This window comes from Chlamydotis macqueenii, chromosome 24 (assembly GCF_036417535.1).
Source record: "Chlamydotis macqueenii isolate bChlMac1 chromosome 24, bChlMac1.mat, whole genome shotgun sequence".
NCBI lineage: Eukaryota > Metazoa > Chordata > Aves > Otidiformes > Otididae > Chlamydotis > Chlamydotis macqueenii.
The window spans coordinates 6,044,524-6,071,703 of record NC_141579.1 but is presented as its reverse complement, the minus strand read 5'-3'; the positions used below and the strand labels follow the sequence as shown (position 1 = coordinate 6,071,703).

Below are 27,180 nucleotides of genomic sequence, written 5' to 3'. Positions count from 1 at the left end.
TTGTCAGTCAAAACCAAGAAAGACCTTTAGCTTTTAAGCTTTTAAGACGATTTTGACTCTCCTGTAATTTTCTAGTGACATATTACACTTGCTGTTCCCCTCTGACATCCTGCCTCTGTAAAACCAAAATTTAATAACTTTTTTTTCCTGAAGACAATGCTTGGTGTTTGTCAGGTTTAGAGCATAGTGCTTATTTGGACTTGAACTCTACACACAGTATTTGTTACATATTTGTCTAGGCACGGTGTAACTATTAAGTAGTAGGGGCTTTTAAAAAAAAAAAAAAAAAAAAAAAAGAAGACAGTGAGATTATCAAGTGTATGCTTTTCACTGCGAGGGGAGAAAAACCAGGTGCAAGAGAATCTCCTTCTCCTGAAGTGCAAAGATGATTCAGCTGCTATTTTGAAAAGGAGATGATATATAACTTGTCAGCCACTGTTCTGAGGGGACAAGATTACCTACAGACTAGACACCCACAGGTGTCAAGGAGGCAAATTAAAGGGCCATTTTCAAGTCAAACATGACTAGCCTGTGCTTTTTGACGCAAATGTAGTATATTCTTCCATATTCTGTGTTCAAAACCAAGGCAAACAAAGCAGTATTGTATTTATGGCCAAAGTCCTTGTCTAGCCCAAGTTCTAAAAGCTTTTAGCATAGAGTTTTGTCTATGTGCATCTGTGTATTTGTGAAGAGACTATTTGTTAATCCTGACAGGCTTCCGCCAGCAGTACTATAGCTGCTGTTTTGTTAGCACCACCACCACAGTTCTCAGTAGATATGCTTTCCAGAAGCATCTTCAGCTGCCTTTTGGAAAGAACACATAAGAAGCAAGAGCAATGCATTACTGCCTCTGTTGTCAGATTCCACTTGCCATTAGCAGGAATTCATTTTTGACCTCTCCACAAAACAGAGGCTAGAAGGATGTGCCGCTCGTGTTGCTGTTTAAAAAATGAATCACTGTGGAGGAGATCAGAGATGAATGCAAGGGGCCATGAGAAAGTACTTAAGATCAGCAAGGTCAACTACTGTTCTTACTTCACACAGAAGTAAAGGACCAAGGGCTATCATGAAATTTACAAAGATAATAAGTGTAAAGCTACTAAAATAAACAGCCTGTCATTCATGAACAAACCTCATTGTCATAAGTTATCACTAAGATGGAGTGCTTAATGAAATTAAGCCCAGCATATTTCAGCAGCAAGTATGAGGTTTGAGGTTTAAGCAAAGTGTGAGGTGATACCACACATGCAATACTGAATCATAATCTAGCCACCAGAGGACGGTGTATGGAGGGAGGGGAAAGAGATTCTTCAAAGTCACAGCTCACAATTGATTTCTACTTTCTTCTAATACCCTGGCTCCTGAACCCAAACTGGAAAGTAGACCAGATAAGCCATTAGTCAGTGATTAACCAGTAAGGAACTCACCAGTGAGAAAGGGTAACATCATTTATTAAAGCAAAGACAAGCTTAACACCAGCTCTTATTTCAATTATTAGCCTAGATAATACATTCTTTCTCCTGGTACTTATATTGATGCTGTTTCACTGGCTCCTATGGAGGGCCAGCAAACACTCTGAAAAGGGATTAGAAGTTGATGGGCTCTGCATTAGTTTTATTAAAGAAAAGAAGAAAATACTCAACAGCAAGTGGTATTAACAGCATGTTTCGAAGCTCTCTTGAAGACTTCAGATGCTATGCACGTATTTCATAGCGGAGTTCAGGATGGCCAGTCCATTGAGTTTCCGCAGTTGAATAATATGCCTGAGAAGACAACAGAAAGGGTGCAAGGGGAATATAAGGTGACTAACAGTAAAAGCTTTAAGCTTCCACTGCTCTGCTATACCCCATGCCCAAACTGTCAAGGATATTCAATGCTACATTCGATAAATTCCTCCTAAAGCAGGAGGAGAAATGGAGTTTTTAGATTACTATTCCCCACAAGAAGGAAAAAGAAAGTTGTAAATAATACTTGACAATTGTTCAAATAGGTGACATTTCAAATTAACAAAACTAAGAAAATATGGTGTTTCCCTTTTGTATCTCTAGAGTGTTTCGCAAATCTCAGAGCAGACACTTTATTGCTCATTCGGGGTCTCCAACAGAAGCAGGTACTTAAACTTCTGGAACCTAAGCGTTATCTCTTGCTCTCTGCAATGGTTTAGGATGTATATTAAAAAAGTTGAACTCTGCTTCTCTGTCTGGAATGCAGTTCAAGATCCAATTGACAGTTTGCAGCTAGCTAGAGCTTGGCAGGCAGCAACAGACATTCTTTGCTGACATTTATACTTTTGTTTTGCTCTCATTGTTCTGACCTCTACAAACTTAGAGCATCACTACTCCTCCTCCATTCTTCCAGCACAGGTAACATCAGAAAGGAATGCAAAACAAGCTCCTTGAAACACACCAAGACAGACAACTAGCAACACAGGAACCCTAAAGCAGAGCTGTTGAGGACAGTACCACAAGCGAGAATTCTAGTTGGAGGAAGGGCATTAGATTTCCTGGAGTATTTATGTGAACTAATCACCTGCTTGCTCTAGGAACAGAATCAACTTACGCTGGTCAGTTTTTCCAAGAATCACAACCCAATAACAACCAGATGGTGCAAGAGAACAACAGTCTCTTTTACAATACCTTGGTTCAGCGACACAAAGCTTCCCCAGAGCAATTGCTGCATTCTGCTGCACTGAAGTTCTTGTAGCATCACCACCAGCATGTTTCAACAAAATCATCACAACATTGGAATTCAGTAGGGACGTTGCTGCTCCAGGAACTACAAGGCACTGTCCAAGGCAGAAAGCAGCATTTCCCACAATCATTTCATTCTCTGAGTCCAAGAGCTTCAGCAGCACGCTGAACCCTGGGAGAATGAGAGATTAATTGTACAGAATGCACACAGATTTGTTCAAGCAGCACTGGTATTATCTCCTGTCTTTACCTAAGCTCCTAGAGAGGGAGCAGTGTTCCATGTCGGGCATTTTTCTAGAAAACCTGGAGGAGCAAGGGAATTTCATAGCAAGGTTCAGAATCCAGGATGTTGTCTCAGCTTCACCGCCTAGATGTCTTTTTCACAAAACTGAATCTACACTCTAAGGGGTTCTCTAGCATGGAGCTTGTGTTTCTGCATCTGTTTAATATTTCTCTGAAACTGAACATGCCACCTTTGCTGTTTGCAGGATCTTGCACTGGCCTCTCACTCTAGAGTAGAGCACTTACAGTGCCAAGCTAAATATCTTAAGACAGAAATGCTGTTGTGGAAAGAATAGCTGAAAAAGGAGCCAAAAAGCTTTCTATGTATCTTTAGCCAACGTAAAGCAGCTCAGCTCATTTACTTCTGTAACCTAACGTACAGCAGCAGAGTATTTTGTCTGTAGTCTCGATGCAGAGTTGCATAGCTCTTGCTGGCATCTGTAAGCAGCAGCAGCATCTCAGGCCACAGAATCTAGAAACATACAGATAGACCGCTTTCTAAAGAAAATGCGGCCGTGGCTTTCACACGCATGAAGCTTCCTTGGGGGTTACATAAGTTTGCTTTGGTTTTCTTTCATGGTCCCGTCTGTTCTTCCAGATCACATCCCACCTTTTCTGCTGCAATAGGATCTTTTGAAAAGCCAGTGCTGTGCCAGACAGCAACAGTGGCTGGTGCAGAAGCCGAACTAAGCGGCCCAGTTGGAATGCAATTTAACATTGTGGGACTACAGTTCGATTCCAGCTGGCTCCTAGCAACAGGGCAATGTCTGGGTTGGCAAACAGAGACGACAGAAATAAGAAGTAGTGACTTCTCACAAGATTAATACCCAGAGTTTTGGTGGAAAGAATGAGAGTGAAGCATTCTTGCTAATTTGAGGAAATAAAAGTTTCATCTACAGATGACAGTGAAACTAATACAGGGCGTACAAAAGGATGATGATGAGGCTTTTAATGAGTGAAAATCCTGAGGGTTCAAGTTGAACTACATGAGCTGACAGTTTCTTGACAGGTTCAACCATTTAGATAAAACTTAAGTATTCTCTGTTGTAGTTACAGTAGCATTAGTCGAACCTGGATTTTTAAGCAATCTCAGTAGTGTTATACCGCACGACTAGAGCGAATATACTCAAAATGCTCTAAGACACCTGGTCTGATATCAGCATTCTGTCTCCATATCCATTTCCTTTTAATACCAGGCCCAATATCTACCTGTAAATTAAAGGAAACTATAAACAGCCTCAGCCTCTGAGAATCAGATGTCTAAATGAGGTTTCTTGTTTAGCCAGTAACTTTAGGAAATATCAGCCCATTTCGTTACAGTTTACATGCACTTTTTTCAAAATATCCTTATTTCTGGCCCTGAACAAGCAAATCAAGCCATTTTACTGGAGTAAAGCACAGTTTCTCTAACTCATTATCTGATGTGCCTATCTCCATCTGGCAGAGAGCTAAGGCTCATTAAGCACTATTTCAGGAGGTAAAACAGCACTCAAACACGGCTAAAGTCTTGCAAGAGTGAAACCCAGTGTTCAGTTCTGTTCTAGACGAGAGAAAAAAAGTAATTGCATGGTACTGAGGTAACATCTCTGCCTTCAGTCTCTAATTAGCGAAGTCGTCACTTACTTTTATCTGCTTTCACCAGATCTTCTTGGGCTTGTCTGTCACTTCTGGTGCAGACGGAAAGGGTCGTTATACAATAACTGGATGTGACCTGTCCTCCAGCCTAGATTGGGTTAGAGTAAAGCATACACTAACAAACATACAGTTCATGCCCCAGCTTCCTCAAGGTTACAGAATAGTTTAGGTACCATGGAGACAGTTAGGTATTCCTTATGCCTAAGCCCAAATACCAAACTAAGACCTTTGTGGGTACGTACCTCAAGATTAACATAGGCTGAAAATGACACAAGAACCATCTCTTTCCTGCCAGTCACAAACATACACAATTCCCTGAATATCTGGAGCCCCTTTCAAATGCTTAACTCCTCCAATGCTTGCTAATTACAAGAGCCAAGCTGAGCGCCACAGCCCTCTTCTAGACTAATTTTATCTGCAGCACAGCAAATCTGTAGAATCCACATCAGGCTGGGTGAATACACATTCTGCTAGATACACAGATATACCCCAAAACAGTGTCTACAGATTAACATCTGCATTATTTAGGGAAAAATTGCTTCCAAGCTTGATTCAGCACTCGCCAATCATCAGAAGAAAGGGATCCGTTGCTTTTCAGTGGTCCAAATTAGACCACACCAATTTTAAGCTTTAATCCTCCAACTAGGCCTGTAGTAGTGGATTCTTGAATTTGCAGGTCTCTGCACACAGAACTGTGCACAGGCATCTGGCTCATATGCAAACAACTGAAAAATCTGGGCTATGGACCAGACTACAGAGGGCAGTCTAGCCTCCAAGCTGGCTACCTAGCTTAAAATTAAACTTGAGAGCACTGTTACAATGGACAACACAGATACAGACACACGCAGCCAGCGCGTACAGGTCATTCTCCTAGGGAAAGGAAGCTACAACACAGGGGCAACTGCAGTTTTCTTAAGGGACAATACAGGCAGAAATAAAGTGAAATTTGTTAAATTAATTTACTTTCAATAATTTCATCATTTTCTTCACCACTCCTCCTTTCACTACTTCTTCTACCGCCAAGGAGGATGCTGGCAGGATGCGACTTAGCACTCCAGTGGCTCTCTGAATTAGAAAACAGTGCAAGAGAAGAAAAAAAGAATGTTTATTTGTCCAGATAACTTTAAGGATTTTTCCAATTGTTTTCTTTCCACACAAAAATCCCAAAGGAATTAAAGTTATAAAAGGAGAAATTTACAGAAATATAATGGCTTACTGGAGACTGAACTCAGGACAGCTTCTAAAGACTCAGTGTAGAAAGAGATGAGACCAAACTGAGATCAGGACAACTCCCCTGTGTGTTTATTTATCAAAACAAATTCCTAGTAGAAACCAGCCCAGCACTGCTGGTATTGAGTCAAGTAAAACAGATCAGAAGAGTTCACGTGAGTTCAGAGAGGCGAACAGACTCCAGGTTCACATCTGCATTGCCTTGAATAACGGCAATCTGTGGGAGTTACACACCATTAACCACAGTACAATCTCTTAGGTATGATTCACATACAAGAACTGTAAAAAGAAACAGCTGCTAAACACCAAAATTGTTCTTGCTCCTTTGCTTTTAGGTTTTTTGTTTGTTTGTTTGTTTTAAGAGTTTTATACTCTATCCTATGGATGAAATGATTTATAAGAGCTTCTACTAAACAGAACTCTTGCATCAAACAATATAAAAACCTGAATAATATAAGTGGTATATTATTTCTTTACGACTAATAATTACGAAAGTTTTAGGCTTCAAAGCCTTATGTACAGACTCGCACAGGGCAGTAGTTCGCACTGAAGAGTTCAGGTCAAGTCAGCTAATATAGGGTTTTGATAGTCCATAGATATCCCACTTACTGTCACAATCCTTCCGTCCTTTTCCCCGAGGAGAGGCACGCACCTTCCGCTTATGTCCACAGCCAAGTACTGAAACAACAATGTGAAAAGCTCAGGTCCAGCTGATTGCTGGGAAGCGCTAGAGCAGAAATGGGGTATTAGACGAAGTACTCTACAACAAAGAATCCAGCAGATATCAGGGCACACGTGGTAGTAAGTTACTAACACTTCAGCACCCAGAGGTATTAAGAAATTCTTCCTTCTTGAGGGAATCCTTAGTTTTAAGTCCTTTTGGAATGTGCCAAGCATTTAAGAATATTCCATAATTGGAAACTGATGCCAAACAAAACATTTATGCTACATGTGCTTTACACATCTCTTTTTCTCATCACCGTGTGTATATGGGAGGGAAGAAGAAATTCTTTTTTTTTTTTCCTCCAGTTCTTAGCATACTTAAATTGTCAGCTACCTTTAATGATAACCTTAACCACCAATAAAAAAAATGAAAGTTAACTGAACACCAGCAAAATCCAAGGTTGGCGACATTTAAGTGCTTCAGTATGCTTGATGTGAAAGAGGGCTCTAAATCCATCTAACCCAGTCAAGGTCTTTTTCCCTGTATAGGCTGCAAGGTCACAATAATCCATGGTCATTCCCTCACCTGTTCTATTTGAATGTTCTGGCACGGCTACAGTGACTTGCATCAGGCCCATTTACAGTGACTAGGAGGATGCTCTAACTGCTAAAGCAATTCTGAATCTCTGAGGAAGTGATCATAAAGAGAGAGAACCCTACCAAGAAATATTCACCGATCTTGTGTACCTGGATGATCACATTTGATTCAAGCAGTAAGTTCATCATTAGGCCCAGCACTGCAAACAAACACTCCTGGTATTTGGGTGGGCTGACATGAAAGCATTCATCCTGTGTACAAAGGAGAGAAGAGTGCAATCAGTTCAGAGGTTCAGAATATGCACTTCCTAAGTCTTCTGTGGGCTTACACAGTGCACCAGTGCTCCCCTGATACACCATGAACTCAGAAGGAAGAAAAAGTCCCTTGAGCATCAGAGCTAATGACATCTTCTTGATACAGATTCGTTCTTGTGTTTGGTTCACTTTGGTATCTAAAGCTGTGCACTCCAAACTTCTGATGTTTAGGCCATTAATAAGATCCCTCCCCACCCTCCAAATTCTTTCTCAGGACTGAGTTCACGTTGCATTCTTGCCCTGAAAGGGGCCACTTGCAATGAGGAACCACTCACTCTCCTCCATCCATCTATCGATCCACAGCTTATGTCAACAACAGTCAAGGGTTCAGAGCTATTAGGAGAGGCAGACAAACATAATCACACAAGTGCCACTTCCACAGGAGGCAGGGCTGAAAGCACTGTTCTAGGGAGCCGTCAAGTTTCTTTACCACGAGCTTTAAGCACGCTTGCCAGCACTCTTTGCACTCGGCCATCTGCCTTCGAATGACTACGTCTGCACACAGATTCCCCATGATGCCAATGCAACGGGCAAGGGCTGCCTGGTTCACCAGCTTGGCAGAGGTCTAAAAACAGAAGAGTGAAATAACAAATGAAGAATAAATGACAAGGAGACAACAAATACAAGTTCCTATCCCTCTGGCAATGGAAAATGAGACTTCAGAATCTCTCCCACCTATGTTAAATCCCCACTGTGCAAAGTTTGCAAGTTACCCTCATTTTCACAATGAATGTCCCAGTGATATTTTAAGAGTCTTGGGGAAAAGTGACTGGATTCAGTGGTCCCTAACCTCAGGCTGTGAATGTTTCCTACCATCACTTACTTAGGTGATAGAACAGAACAGCCTCTGCCACCGCCGTAATTCCAGTAAGGTATGTTCAAAAGGAGAGAGCAACAGTGTAAAAATGCTGTCATTATTGCATTGTCTTGATGCTCACTTGGAGAAATGGAAGTATTTTACTTTCCAGCTGTACCTGCTGCTCTGCAACAGAACCAGTCTTCCCTATCATCTTCCTTCTTCCTGAGGACAGGTTTCTGTATCAATGGTATTTTAAGTTTGTAGTTTAGATAAATGATAACCAGGACAGGGACTTGAACCACTAAACATCTTTACCTTGTGACCTAATGTCATCTCTTCACCCTGATCTCTCAGATTAGAAAGAAGCAGAAAAAGTCATTATCCGAGATACAACCAGTTGGTGACAGTGCATTAAAATCAAATTAAGAGCAGCGTAACACAAAGCCTGATACATTACCAGTGAGAATCTGCAACCAAGCCCAGAATTTTCACTGAATAGAAAACTAGTAATGCATAGAAATTTCCTTTTCCCCGAGGAAAGCGTATGACAAAACCAGATTTCTCACACCTACAGAACTAGAGTCACAGTAACTACTGCAGTTCTACCACAGAGGGGTTCGGCCTAGGAGCAACTGGCTGTAAAACTGGAAAGAGTGCTCCTAAAATGGTACACAAAAGTAAACTAGAAATAAAGAAACAAGATCTTTCATACCAGCAACTGGGTGAATAAAGGTAAGACATCTGTGGAAAGCGTGACACGACACTGGGTTTTAAACCTGTTGAGGGATAAAGAAAGCCATATTTGGACAATTAAAGATTTAGACAAAAATAACAGATAAAGGCAACACAACAGCAACATCAAGACAAGATAAACATAAACATCAGTCAGCAATGTACCCTCACAGAAAAGAAGGCCAACAGCCTCTATCACTAGCTCACTTAGTACATTTCAAAGTACAACTTTAGGAAAATGAATGAAGAAATGTAAGCTACCTTTCCTCTTCAGTTAAATCAGATAGTATGTTCATGGCACGGCTAGCCCTGACATCAGCACTGTTGACAAACATCATCAAAATCTGCAGCCATCTGTTATTAAAAAAAAAAACAACAAAATTTATGTCAGCTTTGGTTTAATTACTAAAGATCAAAATTGCACTTTAAGTGCACCGACACAATTTCTAGTCTTAAACTCCTTTGTGTTTAGTAGAGTTTTGACAAAGCTGGCTACACTAGGCCCTCCAGACACACTCAGTCACGTAACTGCCATTAGAACAATATTTTGGCCCTAGATTCCCTTGCGATATTGTCCCTCTTTCCACAAGTACCGTGATTTTCACTCATGTATCAAGTTGTGTCAGCATTAGAACATTTCATCAGCACGTAAGCTTCACAGACATTTGCAGCTAAGCTACTTCGCTGCTGGTAAGCATCTTAGGGACAGACCAAGTAGAATGAAACAGTCAGGATCAACACCACCATCAGCACAGCCCAGTACTGAACAGCTTCAACACGTTGTAAAGGCCTGCAAGGAATGTCAGTGTTGATGCCCGCATGGCTTAAAAGGACACGCTGAGCAAACCCAACAATCTTGGGAGAGGTTTAACTAAAAAGCTGTACAGTAGCAAAGAAAAATTAATCCCCTGCCTGAATAAAAAGAGCATCATACCCTTCACCTTTTGAACTTTTGGAATAGCGTGTGTTTGTGGCTGTGGGATTTGAACTGCATGCAAGTCATGGGATTTCAGCCGTGAACCCATAAGCTCTGCCAAACAATAAATACATCTGCGGACACGTACTGAGGTTTCTACATGCTCCTCCACTGAGCTGAAATTCTCTGCCACTCTTCTCCAACTTTGTAGCACAGTAAGAGAACCTATAGTCTCGTCTCTTCTTGATGATGAGCCCAACTGCCAAGCAGCTCAATTTCTGCAACTTTACCTTCTGAACATGCTAACTCTTTGCAAGCAATCAGGCCCAGGATCTCTTTCAGAAGCCAACAGAAGATTTTTCAGGCTCCTGATATTTCAAGCCGCAGTAATACCATCTGCCTTTTTTAAGCATCCTCTCAAATGTGGCTCATTTCTTTGAGCCATTTTCTCATTTTCTTTCTCTAAAGAAAAGTGTCTCTGGATTAATGTTGTACATAATATAGTGAAGTGTGTACAACTGCTGGAGAATCTTTTCTGTTCATCCATTACTTCAAACCACGTAGTACAAACCAGTAAATTAAAATTTCTCCTCTGCTTCACTCTAGAAGGAACTAGCAGGACAATAGGATAAAGGTTGTTTCTTTCTCCACTCAGCGAGTCATGGCAACACTGAATAATCAATGAACACCAATTACCAAATGAGGAGAGAGTCGCAGCTTGAAACCATCAGCTATTAGAAGACAACAGTGTAAGATCCTGATTGAGTGCTAGACAAACACATGCTAACTGGTTTAAAAAAAAGTAACTGTGCCTCAAAATTACATGAGCATCCTCAGGAATAAGCCCTTTCTACATAGTTTCACCGACATTTTCAGATACAAAGTTTACTATAGTTTTCCTCCCACACCAAACTTCTACTTTTGCTTTTTACTTTTTACTAGGCCTATCCCTCAACGACTTAAGTCTTGATGTCACTATGTTCTTTTCAGAAAGCCTGTCACCTTGGTGCCAGTGGAATAAGTTCTGAACATCTGTGAACCCAGGCGTTAAGGGAAATTTCCCGAGGTATAGTAGTGTTTATTACTTGGTTAGGTCCTGGTGCCTGACCAGCAGTCTCCTCCCATTCTCATTCTCCGAGTAAAGAGAAATCAGTGCCAATGTCTCCTTTTGGATCTCTGATATCCCAGAAGAAAGCAGTTTTGGCAGCTGTGCATTCACGTCAGGGTGAGTCAATAGAAGACGCTGATTTTCTTCTGCAAAAAAGAGAAGATGTAAGAGCAGTGTCACACACAATGGCATCCTCATTACTCTTTTAATTTTTTTTTCCTAGGCACTGATCTAACAGGTTTCATGTCTTTATTTCATCCACTAATGTGCTCATTCACTCTGATGTGTTCATCTTGCACAACACTCCTGCAGAGCAATGGTAAGACAGAACACCCATTAATCTTCTCTCGGCTTCATTACTTCAACACATACGCTGGTGTTTGGATTCTACTCTCATTAGCAACACGCTAGCATCTCAGGCACCAAGTGCTTCTTCAGACAAAGAGACACCAGAATCACAAGCACAAAGTGCTCCTCGTTTCATCAGCTGCTTGCAAACTGCTGGGGTCCAGGCTGTTCAGGCACACAAGCACACTGTCCTGCCAGGTACAAACATCTAAGTTACACAAGCCTGCACATTATTCTCTATTTACTGCTAACTACCTACAGGCAGAATATAAAATGGGTTTTCCCTTTACGTTGCAGCATGAATATTCTCTTGGGCATCATCTGGATCCTGTGATATACAATGTGACACGGACGCCGAGATCAAGCGTTCTGTGTTTTCCTTGTGTGGCACTCTGCACCGCTTTACCGCCCACCTGCCACCACCCCAGACCATTTCTCATCTACGTGTATGCTCCCTAGACAGAGGCAAGGGCTACCTGCCCAGTGACTACTGACTGTGTATGCCAAAGGAATTCAGCCTTCTCTAATGGCAACTTCTATAAACCTCTGCTTTTTATTGGTATGACTGCTTTAAAAAACCAAAATTATACCAGTGATATTCTCTTAAAAGCGGCAATAATCACAGGGAATTTACTTTCTACCCCTTCAGTAGATTTAAAATGCTCACGGAAATAGCCTGGAAATGTCATCTCACGATGGGCAGAACCATCAAAACTGATTGCTGCTAGCAGTATACCTCCAACACTCGCATTTGACCTGTAAACCTTCATTTACAATACGGTCTAGACCCAAGCACTCTGAGAAAGTGATGCTCCTGCCAAACAACAACTTTAGACACAGTAAGTGCCAATGATTAATGTGGATTACAGAGTTTTACCGTTCCCAGCGCAGACAGCTTGCCAAAGGAAGAGAAGAGAAAGGGACAGATCCACTTCAGCAGTGTTTTTTCTCTCTGCACAGAAGCCCCTAAATTAGAAACGTTAGCTTGTAAAAAGAGCAAAGGACAGATCAAACTACTAGCTCTTGGCTAGGGAAATCAGCAGAGCCCCACAAAGATGAGGATCTGCCACATGAACGCTTAAGCTCATAAGCTCCAAATGCAGCTCACTGGTTAAAGATTTTCAGGACTATCAGACCTGTTTCCCAGAGAACCTCCCCTGAGACCAGATTTGTGATGTACTAGCTCTACCCTACCCTCAACACACAGACCCTATACGAGCATTACACAGCACAATACAGGCGATAACTTCAGTTCTGCACCGAGATCCTTGTGAATAGCCAGGACGTAACAACTTTGTGCAAATTTGGAAGAGCTTCATTTCTTAAGCGTGTTTACAGCCGACACCCAAAATACTGATGAACCCTAAAAGACTGTCTGTGCTTCAGTCCCACTGACAAACTTGGAGAACAGCTCTCCTGCCCTATTCAACCAGATCACACTGTTCTGAACCAACTTAGTCGCGTGTGCAAAATTTTCAAATCACATCTTTTGCATATCTTGTTTCCGTTACCTATCTGAACCTGACTCAAATACACATTCAGACAAGAGATCCCTCTAAAGACAACATTTATAAAACAAAACAGATTAATATTAGTCAGATTTGTTTCCAAAACACAATATAAGGGCAGCCAAGGAAACAAAGCAGCAGTAGACAGAGGTCCCCAGAGAGAATCCTCTTCCCCGATTACAGGATTAGAGAGTTTCACAGGTTACATTACAGAGCTATACAGCCAAATATTTACTGATGGCAATTAATAGCACCAGGAAGGCTTAAAGCAACTAAGTGCTTTCAAATGTTCTTTTATATCAAGTTTTTTTTACCATCCTGCTCTCACCATGAGAGATACGATAACTGTACAGAAATGGGAGACAGAAGCAGAAATTCACTAATTCTGTTCACTGCATCTAAGAGAGCACTGTTTGTAAAAGAGTCAGGTGTAAGTCAGTCCATTCAGACATTAAAATCTGTTATTACATTATCTTTTGATCATTTCATCTGCATTTCAAGAGGTGGTTGTGTTTCTTGAAAACAATATTTTCATTTCCTCATGCTGTAACACCCTACTGTTTTCCTTTGGAGAGCTCTTACCGTCTTACAGTCTCGTTGTCTTGGAGGATACTGAATCCATTGTTTGTTCTAAATAAAGTTTGCTCAGTGCCTGAAAAATTCAGAGATAAACAAATCAGGCTGATGTGTCATTGTGAAGGCAGACTCCTGCTCTTCTATAACACAGTGTTAAAAGAAAAGGTCACTGCATCAACAGCTTTGGGTAAAGAACGTCATTAAAAGAGGGGCAAAGCTCCAAGAAAACTACTTGAAGTAGAAGCAGCTTTGAAGCTGAAGTTGCTCTAATGCATGCCTGGCACTGTAAAGAACAACTGACTTCAAGTCAGAGGCTTTTTAGGAAGACTGAAACATGACACTGGCTTTGCAAATCAATATACCTTAACAGAGACTTACAAATACCTCTAAACAAATGAAACAACTCAAGAGACCCAAATCTATAAGAAGGCTTAACAGCTCAACTACAACATCAGTCCAATTCTAAAAAAAATATGTAAATATCTACTGGCCATAAGATCTGAAACATGAAACATTGCCGATTTTATGTTTTAAATATATGAAGAGTTTTCCTGTTCCTTTAAAAACTACTCCACTTGTATTCAGCTACTTGGATTACAACTCCCATGATCAACAAGCTTTGCATCAAATACTCACAATCTTTCACAGCTCCTGCCAGAAGCCTGATCCCTCCTGTATAGAAGAGGATATTCTGGTCAGGCCTGTCAAGTTTCTGCAGCAGTTCTGTTATGGACAGAGCAGCAAGATTTCCAGACTGAACTTCCTTCGTTGCTCTCTCTTCATCTTTCATTCTTTTTTCCTCCATGTTTACCTCATTCATACAATCTTGGAAATCAAAAGAAAAAGTGTGGGAGTTAAATGTTTTGATTCAGTCAAGTTTCAAGGAAAAACGAAGTTGACTACATGACAGACTGAGCATAAAGATGTACAGAATGACCCAAGGCTCTGGTGAGTGAAACAGAGCTTAAAGAAGAAATGATCAGAAAGAAGAGCCGCACGAAGACTGCATCAGATGTTCTGAAGAGCAGCACAGTAGTTTCAGTTAAGTTCCATCTTGAACAGAAAACAAGGTGTTTACACAATAGTGTAAAATTTCTATTTCTTACCTTTAAATAGGCTTTCCTTTTGGGGGTCAATTTGTAAAATCTTCTCATAACACTGCCTGGACTTAACAGAGAAAAGAAACATGCTCTCAATTTAAGATAAACATGGGAAGATGATAAAAATTCTATCCTAGTCAGAGTCATCCTGTTTAAGCACTAAAGCTCTTGGGCCACAGTACTTAATAAGTGTGAAAAATACAATTTATGGAGACAGGACAGTTTTGACTTGTGTAATTAAAAGTGCAAGTCGAATGTTAGTCTCTATATCTGCCTGCTAATTCAAATCAAAAGGAAAATCTCAAGTACCAACCCAGAAACATACTAATAGGAACAAACCAGCAAAGTCCTAGTGAGAAAACAGAGTATGAGGCATAGCATTCAAACTGCAGGAGCTGTAACTATCAGCAGGGATCAGACACGTGCATCTTGTATCTTTATCTTCTCTTTGTGCATTTTGGGTATCGTGAGCATATGCTCAGAATTAAACTGATCACCAAGCCTGCAGCAGGGAAGAACCTTCTTCACAGATCAAGCTGCCAAGAACCCCTCAAAGTGGACTTGTATTGTCCCTGCTCTATAGTCATTTCTAGTGAAGTCATTTCTGACAGGATCAAAAATACTTTGGAGCGTATCTGCTCTCCTCTTCAGGCTCTGCATTATTTTTGAAAATGAAGGATCAGGGTTGTACTAAAATATCTGGCAGTTTATTTCAAGCTTAAGTATTTGTTAATAGCATGTTCCATTATTTTAATGGTTTTTATGCTTCCATTAGGTTTTCACATATGAAATACAGAATTAAATCCCTGGTTTGACATTTGTTTCACTAGGACCTTGGGGAAAAAAAAAAAAATTATATCACTCTCACTAGCATCTTTCATCTTAACACTTCACTTAACTTGAAATATGTAGAAATTTCTCTCACCCACAGTATCACATCAAAAGCAGAACAAAACCTCGTCCCATTTAATGAACTTACCTCACTGTAGTGCTGAAGTGCCAGGTGAGCTTTCCCCATCAGAAACCAGGCTTTAATACATTTTTCGTTGCACTGTATTAAAACAGGAATTATTAATTTTGTGTTTAGAAGTTTAAACCTTTTAATATTTATTCCAGCCTTCTGATTAATAGTTACAGCTGCTCAAAATAACTGTAAGAGCAGAAGAGGGCATTTATACCATCTACTAGAGGCACCTAAAGTTTATATGCTGAATTATTACCTCCAGGTACCAACTCTCCTTCCTTACGCAAGCAACACAGGCTTTGGTCTGGTCATTGGTGGAAAGCAGCTGCTGCTGCTATCCTTCCCAGAAAACTGCACTTCAGGCAATAGAAGCATACTTTTATGCAACTACATCATGTTAAGCCCTGCATCAACAAGCCTATAAGCGCAGAACTTCTATAACAACAGAATTTCCATGTGTCTTTTGGTTAGTTCTGCCAGGAATAAGTACTGATCTTCATTAGCTGTGCACACACACACAAAAAATTGAGGAAATAATCTAGCTCAACACTAACAGATCAGGTGATCTTTTCCAGTTCAATTATATGTGAAAAATATTGATTTATTGAAATGATGCTGTCAATATTATTAATAATCTGTTAATTTTGTGGTAGTCATGATGTAACAGTTCAATTTGGATTCAGCCCTTCAGCATTTTATATAATCTGTACCTTTCCCACCAGATCTGATCTTTGTGAGCTTAGAGAATCCCTTTTCCCTTTTCCCTTTTGAGAAGGATGATATTGTGTGCCAATGCGTGCAGTTAATAGCTTATTATCACTTGTAACAAACTGTGTAATTAAAAGCTCTTAAAAGCTGGAAAAGCTTCTGCCCAGAGGCAGCACCGAAACAGTAACTGCTTTGTACAGGTCAAGTTACCTCAGGAGACAGGAATCTAGGCAACACCACCACAGCCTGTCACTTCCATTAGCAAGTTCTCTCCCTGTCATCTGTTACACACAAACCCGCCTTCCAGGAGCACTTGACCCGGTCATAAAACACAGAATCCTGAAGCTACCTTTAACGCCCATTCACAGTCACCAATGGCTTTTTCATACTCCTGCATCTTCAGATAGGCCTGAAATAAACCAAGAGCATCCAGGCCAAACCATTAGAATACTTCAACAACTTCTGCTAACTACTGTACAATCATTAGCTAATTAAAAAACATAATAAAATTAGACTGTTGATTTGCCTAGCCATTGATTTTGCAGGATAATTACCACCTGTTTCTTAACTTCTCTTCCATCTCCTTGGAGTTTGTAACTTAGAATAAATTTAATAAAACAAAATTCAATACACACATATGGGTTATACAAGGCAAGTAGAGAAAGCAAAGCAAATGTTAACATTCTACAGTTATAAAATGTTATAAAAGTGATCCCATAAAAAAAAATAATCCCCACAACCTATGAATTAGAATCATCTTTTTTCCCCCACTTATTCACGAGGAGCAGGGGTCACCTGTGCCACATCTAAAAGGGAGGAGAAATGAACGCTCCCTTGGGAAAGCCCTGCCATAGCAGAACTAAAGCTTCAAGGGATTCAGACACAAAGAATTTACACCTCTAATAATCTTCTTTGTGCAACTCTTTCATTAAATTTGTAAAAAGATTAAAACCTTCAGTCTGCACTGTCTTGCTGTTAACTTCTAGCCACAGTAAAATGTATTCATGCTAATAGGGCAGCAAAGCAGAACTCTAACTCCTGGTAATGGAGGACAGCCAGGAAAAACTGTTTGCTCCCTTTTCTAAGCCTCTCTGAAATGGAACACGTGTTATCTTTTTTATGAAACACTCTTTGGTAACAGAACTATCCTTTTTGGGTTCTATTCTGGCAAAATAACACGAAAAGCGGTGCAGTGGTAGCTCACTTCCACATGCTGACCTGGGCTCTGTTTGTGTAAAGTTCCTGCTTATCTTTCAGTTTTTCCAGACCTTCAGTATACCTCTGAATGGCTACGACATAGTCTCCTTTCCTGAAGGCATCGTTTCCCTTCTCTTTCAGAGCTGCAAAACAACAGACAGGCATTCAAAATAATATTTCTTTTCTGAAAATGAAAAACCAAGGTGACTGAGGAAAAAGAGGCCACATTCTCTGGTTGGAATAATCATCAAGATGCCAGTCCAGCTCCACTGCAGCTGTCTTCATTAGTCATTATTGGCAAGGGAATTCTGAGCTATTCAGTGCACAGGATCCCCATTCCTCTTTCAGAGGGAAGACTGAGTATTTGTCTTTGCCCAGCCCAGCCCTGAAATACTTAAAACTCGCTCCCTCCATCCCAAGCCCTTATCATAAAGGGGACATGGAGAAGAACAGGTTTCCAACAACTCTGTGAAGTACATAACCCTGTTATATCCAGCGAATCAACGCTGTGGACAAGATCATTGGCCTCAGACCACCACAGACCAAAGCACAGTCTCATGTGTGTAAGAATGGCAATAACAAAACAGCTCCATTGCCTCTTACTTCAGCCCAGTTCCTGCTAAGTAGTTTTTGAAGGTATTAGCTAAAAAAGCCTACAGCAATTACCATTTGCTAAGCGTTCATTTCTCTTCCTTCCTTTAGCTCGTTCTTCGGCATCCTTTTCCAAAATTGCCAGAAAGCTATCTTTGAGCCAGGAGAGTTGGTGTTTTTTAGTTAAAAGGAAAAAGGAAAAAAAAAAAAAAAGAAAAAAAGAAAAAAGAAAAAAAGAGCAAGCTTCATTAAAATCAATCTACAAATGAGAAAAAAGTAAAGTCTAAGGTATTTCTGAGTAATTTATCTACACAGAAAATATTAAGAGGACACTTGAACAATTAAACTGGAATATGAATGACAAGCTTTTAAGACCATGTTGCCACTCAGGATTTGCATACTTGCCTCTCTAGAGACAAACTTGTGCCCTTTTTACTAAATTTTTAGATGAGAGGCCAGAATATGATAACAAACTATACCAAACTTCCTACCTATGAACAAGTACAGCCATACTGGTAAGATCCTCGAGTGTGTTCCTACACCTGACCGAATTTTGATTCCAGTCACTAGAAAAGTTAGCTTTGACTTTGGCAGGAGTGGAATTAGGTCTTGCACGAAGTAACACACGAAGTAACAGCAATCCTTACTCCATTTCTGCTAAAACAGATTGAAGAGACGCTAAATACTAGAGGGAGCACTGTCCTACCTGCGTTCACTGCCTCTGCATTTGCCGTGTCCTAAAAAAAGAGAAACACAGCACATGCGTGTACACATACAGACATTTTAGTAAAACCCATAGCAGCAAAGGAACACTGGGTTAAATTGTTCAAAGCTACAGGGCGTCTGAAATATCCATACTGATCCATACTGGGAATATCAAACTGACACTTCATTAAACCCTTACCATCCTTTATTTATTTCTGACATTACTGGAAAGCTTCCATTTGTATCTTTAAGGAGGAAAGTAACTGAAACCCAAACCCTACTGCAGGAATCAAAGCCTAATTAAATTAACAAAGAGATTCTTGTGTCTGCACCTAGTTTTGCTCAAGTTCCTGAAGCACAGGCATACAGCTTTAACTTCAAAGAGAAAAAACCCTTACAGGAGCTCGTGTGTTGATGACCGTTCTGTTCAGCGTAGTCTTGCTTTCCTCCTCCTTGCTAGCTTCTTGATCACAGAGCCTTTTCTCTGTTTCAGCAATGGTTTTTTCCCTGACAGCTGGGTCCGTGGAGTTCAAGCCTTGCACTAAATTGGCTACAAACAGGGTGGGGAAAAAAAGAGAGCTGTACACACAGAGAGGACTCGAAATGATCCCGGAGGGACCAGGAGTTCAGCGGTGCCCCCGGTAACACACGCTTGTGACCAGGACGGCCTCTACAAACGGAAGCATTTACAATCGCAACGCCATCTCGCTTCCACGAGCTGCCCCCGGCTCCGGCGTTACAAAGCCCCCAGGTCTGGAAAGCGACTCGGCACCCGCCGCGCCTCCCGACACCCGAGCTCGCCAGGAGACTCCACGTAAAACAAACCCGGAACGGGGGGAGGTTTCCTTTTTTCCCTTCCTTTCCTGCCTTCTTTTTCTCATCCCCTTTCTCTTTCAGCCTCCGTACGCCGTTTGAAGAAAATGGGGATGTCCGCGCCGCCCCCCCGCCGCTCCCCGCGGGCGGCACCCCCCAACGCCCGGCTCGGCTCCGCCCCGGCCCCGCGGCCCGCTCACTGATGTCGTCCACGCGGCGGAGGAACCGCTGGAAATCCTCCTCCTCCTCCTCGGCCAGCATGGCCAGGCCGGGGGGAACGGCCGGAGCCACCGGCCGAGCCGGAAGCGACGCAGCGCCGCCGCCGTTGCCATAGAGACCACGGCCGCCGGCCACGCTTTTGACGCCGCGTCAGCGGGAGGGGCGCTTTGGGCGTGTCTATGCAAACGAGGAGGCGGTGCCTCGCCGGCCGCCATTTCGCGGAGCCGTCGGTACCGGTTGCGATGGGGTGACCCGCAGCCGCCCCAGACCCCGTTCGCCCTCACAGTGTCGCTTGCTGCGCTGCCTAAGCGCCAGGGTAGAAATTGCACAGCTGAACGCGTAACTTACCGGCGTGCTTTACAGGTTGCAGGCAAATCCTCAGCATGAGCTAAAGACGCCTACAGAAAGGGCGTTCTGCCCCCTCCTTTGGTAGATTTCTTTTGAACGCTCTTTTAGAGCCACGCTACTACGGTAAAAAAGTGCTTTTATACTTACAACATACGTCAGAGCATCGAGCAGGTGGCATCTTGTCTTCCTCCTCATTACTCCTAGATAGAATCCCCTTCATGGCAAGTAGCGCTCCTAGTTCCGCCGCGGCCTGACAGGGGCTCTCTGTAGCCCCCCTCCCACAGGCCTTCAGGGGAGCCCTGGAGAAACACCAGCAGCGCAGCAGAGGGGCTCCCAGGCCAGAGCTGGTGGACAGCCACTGTCTTCATCCTGGCCTTCCTCACTCACTTTCTGGCTTGAAATCTCAAGAGAAATGCTTTGCGAATCGCTGAGCTGCATATGCTCATTTTCCCTCTGCTGAGCAGGTCAGCCTCTGCCTTGCAGCCTGAACGTATGCAAACCAGGAGTGAGATCTGCTGCAGCTGCAGCTCCCTCCTGCGTGTTGTTTTATCAAAACACGCATCTGGGTTTGATTTGGCGGAGCGAGGAGGCAAGCTGCCCCGCTGGCAGCTAACCGCACGGAGCATATCGGCAGAGACACAGGCATGTCATTTCTCCAAGGAGCGTTTCAGATCCTTTTGGTCTGGCTCCTTTAATGCCCAAAGCCATCTTCTGTTCATACACAGGGGACAGGAATGGGATAGCATGGGCAAAAGAATCAGTGAAAGAGACTTCTTTGTTAATAGAAAGATTAGCTAAATTGAAGTTTAGCAGGCCTACCAACTGAGAGAGGGAACCTGAAGAAAGAAACATGAATGCTCATCCACAACCAATACCCTCTAGCCACCGCTGCCCTGATTCTTATACCAGGCTTGGATTTTTTTTTTAATATACACTTTAGAGACTGGGCCTTTCTCAGTCTTTGATTGGGAAGGAGAGAGACTGTAGCTGGCTGAGGGTTGAATCCTCGTTCAAAATGAGCACTTCTTCCCTGCAAGTTAATAAGACCAGAGGGTCTTGGCAGCGCCTGAGAAGCGGCCACCTGGCAGTGACGATTTCCGTATCTCCTGTGCCATCAGAGAAGGGTCCCTGGGAGAGTGCTCAGGCCAGCAGGTTGCAGGGTCTGGGGGGCCCAGGGAGGCTTCACGCCACCCCCGGGAGCCAGCGCAACCCTTCCCGGGTGGGACAAGCAGGCTGTCACCGGTGAGACAGCCAGAGGGTGGCACCATCCTCCAGCACAAAAAGCAGCTGGCAGCAAAGCTGTGATTTCAGGCCTTTTCCTGCGTTGTCGCCCGTGTCCCCAAATCAGACTCGTCTCTCAACCTTTTCAGGCTCTGAGGGCCAGCTGCCCTTGCAAGAGAGTCCCAGCCCTGCTCTGCACCATGCGGCGCTGCTGGCGTGTGCCAGGCTTGTGGTTCAAAGCAGTTCCTGCATCCAGCTTCCCCTCACGCTAACACTTCACACAAAAGATGTCCCCATCAGGACAGGCACACATGCATTCATGGCTCCAGTAGCCAGATGAGGCCTTGTCGCGCTCTCAGGACATGCTCTAGGGCCATATTTTCAGAGACAGAAGATTGGGGGTGGCAGCTGATGGAAGCTGTAAGCCACCAAAGGGAGTCAGAGCATCACTGAGTCCGTGCTGCACTGCCAAGATATTTCCATTCCAGACACATTATAACCCAGCCGCTTCAGGAGAGAAAGGCGAGAAACAGAGAGAGAGACGTGACCCGGCAAGTCTCCTGAAAGCGGCAGCGTTGCCTAAGGTGTGGGATACCAAGAAGAGCAGGCCACTCTGGTGTCTGCTGGGTGTGAAATTAGAAATCTCGTTGTGAAGTTACAAACTGCAGCTACATTCATCTGCCTAATCTTCAATGTCCTGCCCCACTGCTGAGCGAGGATCCACACTCCATAGGCAGCGAGGATCTCCTGTCCCTTCCAGCCCCTTTGCTGCAGGAACTGCCAGAAGATCCCCTTCCCCTTCCCTCATGCACCGAAACAAAATACCTCCCTTCTCTCCTCTTGCTGCAAGTCAGCTCTGCTCTTGCTCACGTCAGCCTCCATCCCTGTTCATCAGGCTCTGCAGGAGGGCTACAGAAGAAAGAGCATAATTTGCTAGCGCTGCATCGGAAGCCATTGCTCCCTCCAAATGCTGCCCACATGCTCCTATGAAATAACTTACAGAGCAGCCAGCAGATGTGGTGCTGTGCCGCTCTAGGGGCTCTGATGTGCCAGTGCCCTCAGCAGAGTGAGGCGACTACGATGAGCGGCACCAGCGAGCCAGAGACGCATGAAGGACCTGAGCCTGCAGGACCTGAGCCTCTGTGGGCAGCACAGAGCTAATAACGCAGCTGTGGACAGTAAAGAGTTGGAATTCATTTAGCAGCCAGGCAGAGACTTCAGTACAGCAAATTTAATGAAGAAGTTCTGCACTTGGCTCCGCTGCAAGATGTGCTCATCCCTCACAGAGAGCGTGGCTGTGGTGCATGCTCCCTGCCTGGAGCTCGGGGAGGCTGTGCTAGGCACAGCGTTTTCCTGCCGGTTTGCAACAAACGGTAGAGACCTGTTTTGGCTGGTGTGCAGAGCCACTTTTACTGAAATGGCGTCCAGGTCCCTGAGTATTTCTGTACAGTTCAGTACACAAGCAACTAAAATAACGCCCTGAAAGCATGGGTACGTATATTCAGATGTTGATATCTGATGACAAGCCCACTAACTGCAACGGCTAGAAGAGACGAGAGAAAGAAGAAACGGCAGCAGATCTCCAGCCGCCTCCCTTAGCAGCCCCCCCCCGCTTGGATTTACGCTGCAGCCCAGCCTGCGGAAAGGGAGATACGCTCAGCCAAGCTGACACCGACACCCGGGTGCCATGGCCTCGACGTGGGGAGAGACAAGTTAAAATTACCGAGCAAGGTTTGCCTGAAGAGTGATGAATGGCTGAAGAAATACAAAGATCTAGTGAAGTATTTTTCAGTTCTGTTTGTCATTGAGCACAACCCCAACTCCAGGGAAAGAAAACTAATCACTCTTCCCACACAGGCATGAGCTGTGCAGCAACAGTGAATTAGGCCAAGTGCTCCAGACCGCTCTATTAATCTCCGAGAGAAGCGGGAAAACTACCTGAGCTCCTCACGGATCATTAAGATGCTACGGGAGGAAAGAAGCCAAACACCAGGGAATGGAGTCCATCCGGCAGGCATTACGCAGAGGTGACATTGAACGATTCAGGGAAGCAGCTGCTAAAGCCGGGAACACAGAAAAGGCAACCGCAGAGACTTCCCTTGGAACGGAATAGGTGACTTTTATCAGTTAAAGTTTCCTGACTGGAAAGTAGGTAGGTGAAATTTTTTTGTTCAGGTGGTTAGGTAGTGAGGAAAAAGCTCTTTTTCAGCCAAATGGAAACTTTTGTGTGAAAAGAAAGTCTACTTTGCATGATTTTGTAGATATGTTCTCAAGAAAAAGTAAACAGACACACCCCTGCAACTCCAGACTATAAAAATTAAATAGTTTGGAATTTTGGCAGTGTTTAGCTAAAATCTAAGGAAAAAGAGGAAGGAAAAAAATAACACAGAACAAAGAAATAAACTATTTCCAAAGTATCTCTTGACTTTCCAACTTCCCTGCAAAAGCAAGCTGTACGACACGATTACACATGTGCGTACTAGTCGAGGACCGACGCTGTACCACACCTGTCCACTCTCCTTGTTCACGGTGGGGTCTTACAGTGTTGCCAACACGCAGTATAACGAAGCAGAAATCGGTATCTGAATGCAGAACCCTTTGGCTCTCCATATGCCGCTGACTGGATTACGGAGGAACTCTTTTCAAGAGCAAAGCCGGCTGGGAAAACTCCGCAAACTGTGGAAAACAAAGAGTCAGGAGAGGGAAATGAGGAATTCTGATTAAAGAAAAACGACAGCTATGAAGGATCTGAGAGCACGAGTCTGGAATGTGAATTCAAAAGGAATTCTGCAGCGACAGGCACCTGATGAAAGAACCCGGCAAGAATATGGATTGTTCCCTGTGCATTTTTCCCGTCCTTTTTCCTGGGACAGCCTTTTCTAGAGCAGAGGTACCAAAGACAGACAGGGCAATCACAGCAGCTTTGCTGCAATACTGTCGTGCTGGAAACGGCAGTGTAAACAGCGGTCAAGAGTAGAGGGCAGCGTGCTGGAGAGGAGGCAGAAAGGAGAAGAGTGTTCTCTTGGGATAACGAGCACTTTAGCTCAATACATTTACTTTCTTCTTTTTTCTGTGAACAATTTTGGCACCCAAGTATTGATACGTATCAGAGCTCTCCCTTCTCGTTCCCTGTCCTGGGAGATCAGTGCTTAGGACAGAATGAAATCCATCCTGCACTAATCAAGCGGCAGCACTCAATTCAGGCTGGGTTAGGTTTTAAAGGCCAGACTCACACACGTGCACATACACACCCCTTTCATGGCCAGCGAATAGAGAAGCGGCATTTCCCGGGAAATCCAGCTGTCCCTGATTCACAGTGGACTTAAAAGTGCACGTGTGTGTTAGTTATCTAAGGAAGCTATCTGCAGTGGGACAGAGAGACTTTAAAAACTCCTCTTTGCGGCACTCAGAGCCCGTCACTGGAATCGCGTGCTGGCAGGTGCTCCTTCTGTGCGTCCAAAGTTTGGAAAGGCGCTACACATAGCCCACTGCGGCTCTTCAGAGACGTACCACCTCGAACCGCACCTGCCTCGCTAACATCACTGCGCAGGCTGTTGCATTTCGCGCCCGCCTACAGCCCAGGGCCTCAGACCGACGCTCAGCTCACGCTGCGGGCACCCCCCAGTGGGACTGCTCCCTCCGCGTCAGGCTCACCTGCAAACCCAGCCCTGGGAATCCACGTCTGTACAAGGACCCGGCAGAGCATCTAAAAGAAGGGCAGACTGCACACATGAGCTTTTTTTTTTTTTTTTTTGTAATTTTTATTTGAACACAGTATTCTGACAGAATGCAAAGTCAAAATCCTCAGTTAGTATCAGTATTTACACCAGTGAGAATGGGAATAGACGTGGAATCAATGTTTCACTTGGTAAAAAGATTTTTTGTTTTTTTTTTTTTTTTAACAAGATAGAAGGCCCCCGAAAGTAGGGAATGCTGGGTAAGGATGTCAATGGAGGGTCTGAGAACAACTATCAAAACAGCCTAGTGTGAAAATCCGGGGTTTGAAGGCTCCATAGAAAAGTGTGAAAGTAAAACTCCACTCTAAAAGCTGAACAACTGGATGCACTATCATCTTACCATCTGTACGTACGCTGCAGCATGAAATGTAATCACTCCACAACTAGAAGCTGATCAGTCTGCATTGCCATATAGATATATATGTATGGTATGGATACATATATAAACATATGCAGCGGAAACGGCATCAGGTCAGTCCCTCCTCAAAGGTTTAAATAAAAGCAAGGAAGCCTCACCCATCCCAGAAACGGGGTTCTTCTAAAGCAAAACAGATTATTCTCCATTGAGGGCGAGTGAAAAATCACTCTCCAGAATTAGTCTGCAAGTACTGGGAGGTGTCACGAGGGCGTGCAAAAGGAGTTGGCCGCACACTCCCAGTGTTCAGCCAATCACAGGGTTCCCTTCTGCCTTGCAATGGTGCTCGCTCCGTCCATCCGACAAAACCCACTGCTGTCAGCAGGGCTCTCCCTAATGATGCGGCTGGCTGTGGGACCGGGCTTTGAGCTGGTGACCTTTTATGCCAGAAATGCCAACCCAGATGACAGTTACCACAATTTTCACCTAACAGGTGCTGAGCAGTGTCCCTGGACATGTTTCTGCTCGTTAGCATTGTACAGCATTCGTTTCCCATCAGCTGCTCAGCTCTCAGTGGGTTGTAACTTAGGAGGTACAACATACAGACGACAAAAGCAGTCAAAGACTTTGCAGAAAAGAGGAACAAACTGCTGTGGCCATCCACAGGAACGGAGGCACACGCTGCCTGCCCACTAGACCTCTGCTGCCCCAAGGACTCTCCTCAAACATAGACTGTGCTGCATTTTACGGATTGATTCCTTAGAAAAAAAATGCTAGGGACTGTGAGCCAAATTTCCCCGTAGTCATACTGACACTGCTGCGATGGGTCATGCAAGGGCCGAATTTGACACAAGACTTTGAAGTGAGGACCCGTCCTGCCCTGATACCCTGCTCAGGATGGGTACTGCATGAGCGCCTACGCCTGCGTATCCGGTCATCCTCCATTTGCATCCCAGGAGCTAAGGAAAAAATGCAAAAAACCCCACACTTAGCAAATGACAAGACCATTATTTTTCACAGTTTGAAATTATGTGATGCCACTGTAAAAGACTGCGTACTTAGAAGACTACACTGATAAAAGTGGCTCAATTTACCTGAGCCAAACTGCAGTCTACCCACCCCCATCATCCTTCTGTTCATCACCTTAGCACAACGGAATGCATGCCATAGTCAGCTCGGTTTGATTTTTCATTTAAAGGCTTCTGTTCCTTGTAAGAGTTGTTCTCTTTTTTTCCTGATTTTTTTTTTTAATCTGAACTATCGCTACACCTTCCACATCCAAACTATGTTGAAGCTTTTATTATTTCAATACTATGACAAAAAACACGTTTCACACTAAAATAGTCACGCACCCACAGTGCACAAGCTTGCAGATCTAAAGCAGAAGAAAAAAGAAAAGAAAAAAAAAGAAAAAAAAAAGGAAAAAAAAACCAAAACCCCAACAGAAGGAACATCTCTATACAATGGGCTGGTCTTCCTCTACATCTCTCTGCCTTCCTTCTGCTCAAGCCTCCTTTCTTTCCACCCTGAAACCTTAGGGTAACTCCACCACTCCCAGCGATAACCTCTCCCCTCCGCAACGGTAACACGTGTCCTACATCAGCCCCCTCTTCCAACCGCTAAAGACACGCTGCCAAGACAAGTGAAATGAATGGGAACCTTGGCATCGATTTCCAAGCACTTACTCTTGATTTCATGGTTTTGCCTCTGCAGAGCACACGTGGATGACTCAACACATATGACGTGACAGAATAGAGAAGCTCAGCTGGAAAGGACCTACGCCGATCATCTAGTCCAACTGCTGACAGAGCCGGCTCGGCAGG

The 27,180-nt window shown here is 43.6% G+C and overlaps 1 protein-coding gene across 1 annotated transcript; it reads right to left on the bottom strand.

Moving 5' to 3' along the window:
- Positions 1-1,430: 1,430 nt before the first annotated feature.
- Positions 1,431-19,781, bottom strand: TTC12 (tetratricopeptide repeat domain 12). Its single transcript, XM_086766185.1, has 21 exons — positions 19,678-19,781; positions 19,063-19,214; positions 18,666-18,696; positions 18,035-18,112; positions 17,390-17,511; positions 16,521-16,580; positions 15,479-15,550; positions 14,506-14,566; positions 14,036-14,224; positions 13,406-13,475; positions 12,193-12,281; positions 10,945-11,113; positions 9,205-9,297; positions 8,924-8,987; positions 7,843-7,977; positions 7,248-7,349; positions 6,447-6,515; positions 5,571-5,672; positions 4,596-4,695; positions 2,637-2,862; positions 1,431-1,763 (listed from the first exon to the last, which is right to left on the bottom strand). The coding sequence occupies exons 1-21, from the start codon at positions 19,736-19,738 to the stop codon at positions 1,688-1,690; spliced, it is 2,121 nt and encodes a 706-aa protein (XP_086622311.1). The 5' UTR covers positions 19,739-19,781; the 3' UTR covers positions 1,431-1,687.
- Positions 19,782-27,180: the final 7,399 nt, after the last annotated feature.

What these genes read in the sequence shown, in the direction of transcription:
- TTC12 (XM_086766185.1), bottom strand. Translation starts at nt 19,738, where the DNA reads ATGCTGGCCGAGGAGGAGGAGGAGGATTTCCAGCGGTTCCTCCGCCGC. An exon ending in AGGCACCAGGACCTAACCAA is followed by an intron (nt 9,298 to 10,944) that starts GTAATAAACACT and finishes TTTTAATAACAG; the next exon opens with ATGGCTGCAGATTTTGATGA. An exon ending in AAATGATGAAATTATTGAAA is followed by an intron (nt 4,696 to 5,570) that starts GTAAATTAATTT and finishes AACCCAATCTAG; the next exon opens with GCTGGAGGACAGGTCACATC.